Raw genomic sequence first — 7,500 nt, 5'->3', positions numbered from 1 at the left:
AATTTATCTATCCTTTATCCACTTCTATTTTGTCTATTATCTCATTTCATTATGTCTCAATTTTGTCTTCACTGTTTTTATCAATTTGCCTTTTTTCTTTCATTCAGTCACTTGTGTTTTGAAATCGTATCTGTTTCCTTATCCACGAACGACAGGTCAATGAAGACAGTCATACAGACAGTCGCATATAAATCTCAATGGACACAGACAAACAAGGATAGGAGTAGGATAGTAAGCATTTTAGTTCGTGTGGATAATAAGATTTTTTATTTTTGTTTTTGTTTTTGATACGAAAGCGTAACTAAATCGTAAAAAAAAATAAAAAAAAAAGCTTTCAAGATAAGATTATAATGATTATTTTAAAATTATAAGATTATAATAAAATCATAATTATAATTATAATTTTCAAAATAAGATTATAATTAAAAACTAATGCGAATAGATCTTGAGCAAAATGAGTTAGAATCATATAATAAATAATTACAGAAAATTCATAACAGAACAAAACTCATAAAGAACAACTCAAATGTAACTGTGTCGAATTTAGATAAAAAACAAAACTAGAATTTCGATCAAATTCACAACAGAAGTAAACGAAACCATACAATATATATATATATAGATAGATAGATATATAGATAGATAGATAGATAGATAGATAGATAGATAGATAGATAGATAGATAGATAGATAGATATAGATATATATCAGATTTATATAAGAGAAACGAAATCACAAGAAAATTAATGCGTGACATAAGCTTATTGACCGACACAGATTAGACAAAATGTTATTTAATTAATATTCTCACGGCGCAGGAGGATCTATTTGGTCGGTTTCTGTTGTATTTTCGTCTGGAGATGTATTCGACGCATGTCAAATACAGCTCTTGTATTGGATTCTCGTAACAAGTAAATAGATAAATGAACAATAACGATTAATTGATTCTCATAACAGATCAATTAACAAGTAAATAGATAAATGAACAATAACTCGATTAATTAAATCTCATAACAGAGCAATTAACAAATAGATGAATAAACAATAACTCGATTAATTAATTCTCATAACAGATCAATTAACAAGTAAATTATTAAAAAAATAATAAATCGATTAATTAAATCTCATAACAGATCAATTAACAAGTAAATAGTTAAATAAATAATAAATCGATTAATTAAATCTCATAACAGATCAATTAACAAGTAAATAGATGAATAAACAATAACTCGATTAATTAATTCTCATAACAGATCAATTAACAAGTAAATAGATGAGTAAATGATAAATCGATTAATTAATTCTCGTAACAGATCAATTAACAAATAGATGAATAAACAATAAATCGATTAATTAAATCTCATAACAGATCAATTAACAAGTAAATAGATAAATGAACAATAACGATTAATTGATTCTCATAACAGAGCAATTAACAAGTAAATAGATGAATGAACAATAACTCGATTAATTAATTCTCATAACAGATCAATTAACAAATAGATGAATAAACAATAAACAATTAAGTCCCATAACAGATCAATTAACAAATAGATGAATAAACAATAAATCGATTAATTAATTCTCGTAACAGATCAATTAACAAGTAAATAGATGAGTAAATGATAAATCGATTAATTAAATCTCATAACAGATCAATTAACAAGTAAATAGATGAGTAAATGATAAATCGATTAATTAAATCTCATAACAGATCAATTAACAAATAGATGAATAAACAATAAATCGATTGATTAATTCTCATAACAGATCAATTAACAAGTAAATTATTAAAAAATAATAAATCGATTAATTAATTCTCATAACAGAGCAATTAACAAGTAAATAGTTAAATAAATAATAAATCGATTAAATAAATCTCATAACAGTTAATTTTGTACATAAATTAATTCCAAACAGATGGTTTCGTGATGGACAACGCAATGGTTCGAAGTGGAGAGAGAACCAGCGATAAAAGAGGAAGTGAAGGTGGAACCGATAACAAGACGGGAACCAGCGACGAACACGGAAGCGAGAGAAGAACCGAAAACCGGGAGAGAATCGGCGACGAAAACGGAAGAGAAGGAAGACACGATGACAGACCGAGAGCGAGTGACGAAAAGGGAAGAGAGAGTAGAACCGATAACGGGTCGAGAACCGGGAACGAAAACGGAAACAAGCAACGCACAACGAACTCAACGCCCTCTTTCGCGCACAAAATGAATGAAGAATCCGAATTAACAACAACAACAACAACAACAACAACACACCACGTAATACGACGGGACGGGTATGGTTACGAGCCCAGTTATTATCCGGAGATCAAGTGCAAGCATTCGAACACGGGCTTGTTCGGATTCTTGGCTTTCTGTATTCTCTCCTTTGACATCACGGCGGATATTATGAAGTCTATAAATATTTCAATTAATATTGGAGGTAAGAGGTACATTGTTTGTATTTTTCTATTAGGCTTATTTTCTGTTCCTGTTTCTGTTTGCCTGTATGTCTGTCTTCCTCTCTCTCTCTCTTTATCTATCTGTCTCTATCTCTGTCTGTTCGTCTGTCTGTTTGTCTCTTTCTCTCTCTCTCTCTCTCTCTCTCTCTCTATCTATCTATCTATCTATCTATCTATTTATCTATCTATCTATCTATCTATCTATCTATCTGTCTGTCTATCTACCTATCTATCTATCTACCTATCTATCTACCTATCTACCTATCTATCTATCTATCTATCTATCTATCTATCTATCTATCTATCTATCTATCTATCTATCTATCTATCTATCTATATATATATATATATATATATATATATATATATATATATATATCTGTCCGATCTTTCTTTATTATTAAAATTCACGAAAATATAACATTTCATTATCCAATATGGCACCTTTTCTATGCATATTGTCTTGCAATTCTGACAAATACAGTGGGTGGACTTATGTAATGTTTTCCAAATTATGTAACTAATAAACTCACATGCCATTTTCCCCACATATTTGCTGTACGTTTTAATTTTTTTTCCGTACTTTCAGGAGGCGGTTGTTGTGGCTGTGTATGTGGTAACGGAACGGGAACTGGCGGTGGAGGAAACAACAATAACAACAACAACAACAACAACAACAACAACAACAACAACAACAACAACAATAATAATAATAATAATAATGGTAGGGGATTCACAACTGCTCTCCTGCGCTATCCTGTGAGAGAAACAGGACGAAAATTCTTTGGTGGAGGATGTGGGTCGTGTTGCTGTTGTTGTGGTGGCAGCGGTGGGGGCGGTGGAGGAGGGAACAACAACAACAATAACAATAACAACAATGGAGGTACGGGAGGTGGTGGAGGAACGGGAGGCGGTGGAGGAGGAGGAAACAACAACAACAACAACAACAACAATAACAACATTGGTCCATTTTATGCTCCTATTGCCTCCGGTTATTCCTACGGGCGGGCGGTCGTGGACGGGGCGATGGAGCGACTGGCCCGCCTCTTCTCTCCCGCCCGCCCTCTCGCCCTCCCGCTCGAAACAGGCGAGGCGAGCGAAGCGGGAGACGAAGCGGGAGATCTCTACGAAGCGCAAGAGTCGGACGACCTGCAGTATTTCACGGGAGAATCAGAGGATAGCCAGGACGTCGCAGAGGAAGGAGACGACTCTCGGGAATCCACAGAAGAAGACGACTACCAAGGTTTCACAGGAGGAGCAGACGACTCTCGGGAATCCACAGAAGAAGACGACTACCTAGGTTTCACAGGAGGAGCAGACGACTCTCGGGAATCCGCAGAAGAAGACGACTACCTAGGTTTCACAGGAGGAGCAGACGACTCTCGGGAATCCGCAGAAGAAGACGACTACCTAGGTTTCACAGGAGGAGCAGACGACTCTCGGGAATCCACAGAAGAAGACGACTACCTAGGTTTCACAGGAGGAGCAGGCGACGCTCAGGACATCACAGGAGAAAGGGAAATCCCGCAAACTGACTCGCAGCAGCACGAAGCCGCCGGGCGGGGGCAGCAGCAGCAGCAGCAGGATGGAGCAGACCACATCGGCAGCAGAGAACCCAGCTGGAGTCGAGTCCTAAAAGAAGGCGCGTGGTGGCAAGTGTGGACGATGTACCAACACGCAGCTGGTTCGCACAGAGAGGGGCGAAAGGAGGCGGGTGGTGAGGAGGACATACACCAGCTGTTCATTCATCACTGGTTCATGGCGATGCTGGAGGCGGCGAGGCACTTGCTGAGTCGAGAAGCACGACATGAGGCAGGTGCAGCGTTCCTGGATGCATGATTTTCCCCGACTGGTGAGTGACCAGAATTGGCTTCATGGCATGTCATTTTGATTCATCCAGCGAATGAAGTGAGGCAGCATGTCAGAGGGCCACTGTTCTCGACGGCCTGAACTGGCGACGAATGAGAGCAAGCGGGGACGATCTTACCCATGGGACGATTGGGAGGGGAAGGGAAATCACGGATGATGAGGGAAATAGATGGGAATGGAGAGGAGAAGAGCCTACAAGAGCTCGAACGAGGAAGGGTTTAAACTGATGATAAAGCGAGGAGGAAAAGAATGACGTTATAATTACAAGTGACGAAACCAGAAACAGAAAAGGAACGATTAGGTTTTTATGTAAAATTCTAATCGGTATGCGCTCATATTTACCAGATCTTACGCACGTACAAACACAAGCATATATATATTAGTTTACATATATATAGATAATATACACATATATCTATATGTATATATATATATATATATATATATATATATATATATATATATATATATATATATATATATATATATTTATATATATATGAATATATAGATAGATAGAAGTGTGTCTGTGTATATATGTGTATATATATACATATATGCATAAATATATACATATATGCATATGTGCATATATATATATATATATATATATGCACATATATGTATGTCTCTGTATTTCTTTTTCATAAATCCAAGGTTTCTTCTATGTTAAGCTGTTCTTCCGCCATGATTTGTGCACCAATGATACTGACGAATTATTGTGAATTGTGAAGTAATAAAAGTAATCCTTTGGTTTCTTTCGTTTATTGTTGATTAATACATAGCAATAGTGCTTTCCTCTTTTTCCAATGTCCAAAACAGAGAATAGATTTAAAGGAGAATAGATAGATAGATAGATAGATATAGATATATGTATGTATATATATATATATATATTGTATCGTGTTCCGATTGAATTTTAAGGAACAATTTCCTGATAGAATAAATGCAGAGTAAAAGAATATAAAAATCAATGACACTGATACACAGAAAAAAATCTTTCAATGTGAATAATGATAATACAATAATAATGATAATTTCCCCTAGACAGGACTACATTCAAAAAGAAAAATTAACTGTTTTTAAAAGGATAATGTAGCTATAAAAAAGACGGGAAACTAAAAAAAAAAAAAAAAAAAAGTCATTCCCTCAGAGCATAATACAGATCGAGCACGACCTCGAACCAAGCCTGGAGGAACCCCTGGCTGAAACCCCGCCTGTGAACCCGACCTTGTTCCATGATAATCCGTTGGTGAACCTCCAAGAACCTTCCGTAGGCGTTCTCCAGCAACTCCTTCAGGCTGTTCTCCTCCCCAACGGTCACCTGAGGAGGATAACCAGCTTCCCCCGTCACGTAATCAGCGTCCCCTGAGTCCTCGGAGGTCCTCGCCGACTCCCCGACGCTTCCTGGGTTCGAGGAGGTCCTCGCCGACTCCCCGACGCCTCCTGAGTCCTCGGAGGTCCTTGCCGACTTCCCGACGCCTCCTGAGTCCTCGGAGGTCCTCGCCGACTCCCCGACGCCTCCTGGGTTCGAGGACGAGGTCTGGAGGTCGAAGGAATAAAGAGACCGACCGTTGTTGTTGGTGTTCATGTTCATGTTGTCGTTCGTGTTGGTGTTAGTGTTGGTGTTGTTGATGGTGGTGGAGCTGTTGGCGGCGCTACCGGCGATGTCGATGTCGACGGAGATGTCGATGGTGCTCATGATGTTGGCGGTGAGGTCGAGGCTGAGGATGGCGAAGGCGAAGAAGGAGAAGAGGCCCGTGTTGGACTGGCGGCACACCACCTGCGGGAGAGGGAGCGGCCGCGCTTCAGAGACGTGTGCTTCCATATTGGTAGATGTTCATATATATATATATATATATATATATATATATATATATATATATATATATAGAAAAGGTATGAATGAGACTGGATATCTTCACAATACAAGAGATGTATTTGACCGGTGTGTATATTTGTGCGCATGTGTGTGTGCACATAAGTGTGTATATTTCTGTGTGTGTGTGTGAGTGAGTGTGAGTGTGAGTGTGTGTGTGTGTGTGTGTGTGTGTGTGTGTGTGTGTGTGTGTGTGTGTGCGTGTGTGTGTGTGTGTGTGTGTGTGTGCGGGTATATATATATATATATATATATATATATATATATATATATATATATATATATATATATATATATATATATATATATATATATATATATATGTATATATAAATATGTATATATATATATATATATATATATATATATATATATATATTTATATGTATATATATATATATATATACATGTATGTATGTATATATATATATATATAATGTATATATGTATGTATATGTATGTATGTATATGTACACATAGACACACACACACACGCACACACACATATGTATGTATGCATGCGTGTGTGTGTGTGCATTAGTAACATGCTCGCGCAACTCCTACAAAAGTATCACGTGTATTCGTTTGTCAGGTGGTTGTACGTTCGTTTCTCTTTGTATGTTTACCCATTATTCAACAATCGCTAAAATTACTTTACTTTCGTTTTAACTTACGGAGTCTACTTACATCTGGGAATGTCCGGGCCTCACCACCTTCGAAATCCTGACTTTGCGCACCTGAAGGCAATTTTGCAACAGATCTGCCTTTCCTTTGGCGATGAAATTGGGACTCTGCTTTTCCAAATGTCCGAGATCCTTCGCGCTTCTGCGTTTGAAGTCCTTCGATCCTGAAGATCCCGGAGGACGTGCTATTTCCCCTCCGATCGCTCGCGGCGTAAGGATCCCGCCAAAAGTTCGAAGCGGCTTCACCCGCCATGGAATGCGTTCGAACCCTCTTCTCCGCGCTTCTTTTCTCTCGTCTACCATTTCCTCTTTTGTTTTTTCTTCTCTTCTTCTTTCTTCTTATCCTACGGCGAGGTGTACTTCTGTCTCTTGAAGTCGAGGCGTCCTTCGCTTCGAGGTCCTGCAGTATCCTCTTCGCCTCGACCTCGAAGTCCCGGACGAACTCGAACTCCTCGACGGAGGACAAGCAGTCGAGCTTCGCAAAGGGGGTTTCGATGAGCTCTCGGGCGATGGGTGAGCTCCCCTGGCTCAAGATCGTGTCGGTGGAGAGCATGGAGCTGGTCAGAAGGACCTAGGGAGAGGGAGTATTGCTGTCCTGTGCTGCTTTGTCCTAT

At 38.3% G+C, this 7,500-nt stretch overlaps 2 protein-coding genes across 2 annotated transcripts in view; one reads left to right on the top strand and one right to left on the bottom strand.

Annotated features, from left to right (window-relative positions):
- The window catches only part of LOC138860387 (uncharacterized), a 5,877-nt gene extending 1,167 nt beyond the window's left edge, over nucleotides 1–4,710 (top strand). Inside the window, exons 2-3 of the mRNA XM_070117814.1 lie at nucleotides 1,921–2,436; nucleotides 3,045–4,710. Coding sequence (XP_069973915.1) covers nucleotides 1,921–2,436; nucleotides 3,045–4,294 — 1,766 coding nt within the window. The 3' untranslated portion in view covers nucleotides 4,295–4,710. The remainder of the gene's footprint in view (nucleotides 1–1,920; nucleotides 2,437–3,044) is intronic.
- A 749-nt stretch (nucleotides 4,711–5,459) lies between these two features.
- Nucleotides 5,460–7,500, bottom strand: part of LOC138860424 (uncharacterized) — a 2,522-nt gene continuing 481 nt past the window's right edge. Inside the window, exons 1-2 of the mRNA XM_070117952.1 lie at nucleotides 6,891–7,500; nucleotides 5,460–6,107 (exon numbers count right to left, since the gene is read on the bottom strand). The exon at nucleotides 6,891–7,500 is cut by the window's right edge and continues 481 nt beyond it. Of these exons, the coding sequence (XP_069974053.1) occupies nucleotides 5,466–6,107; nucleotides 6,891–7,439 (1,191 nt within the window). The 5' untranslated portion in view covers nucleotides 7,440–7,500 and the 3' untranslated portion in view covers nucleotides 5,460–5,465. The remainder of the gene's footprint in view (nucleotides 6,108–6,890) is intronic.

The sequence above is a fragment of the Penaeus vannamei genome, chromosome 41 (assembly GCF_042767895.1).
Source record: "Penaeus vannamei isolate JL-2024 chromosome 41, ASM4276789v1, whole genome shotgun sequence".
Lineage (NCBI taxonomy): Eukaryota > Metazoa > Arthropoda > Malacostraca > Decapoda > Penaeidae > Penaeus > Penaeus vannamei.
The sequence above is the reverse complement of the archived record's forward strand: the minus strand, read 5'-3'. Positions and strand labels throughout refer to the sequence as shown.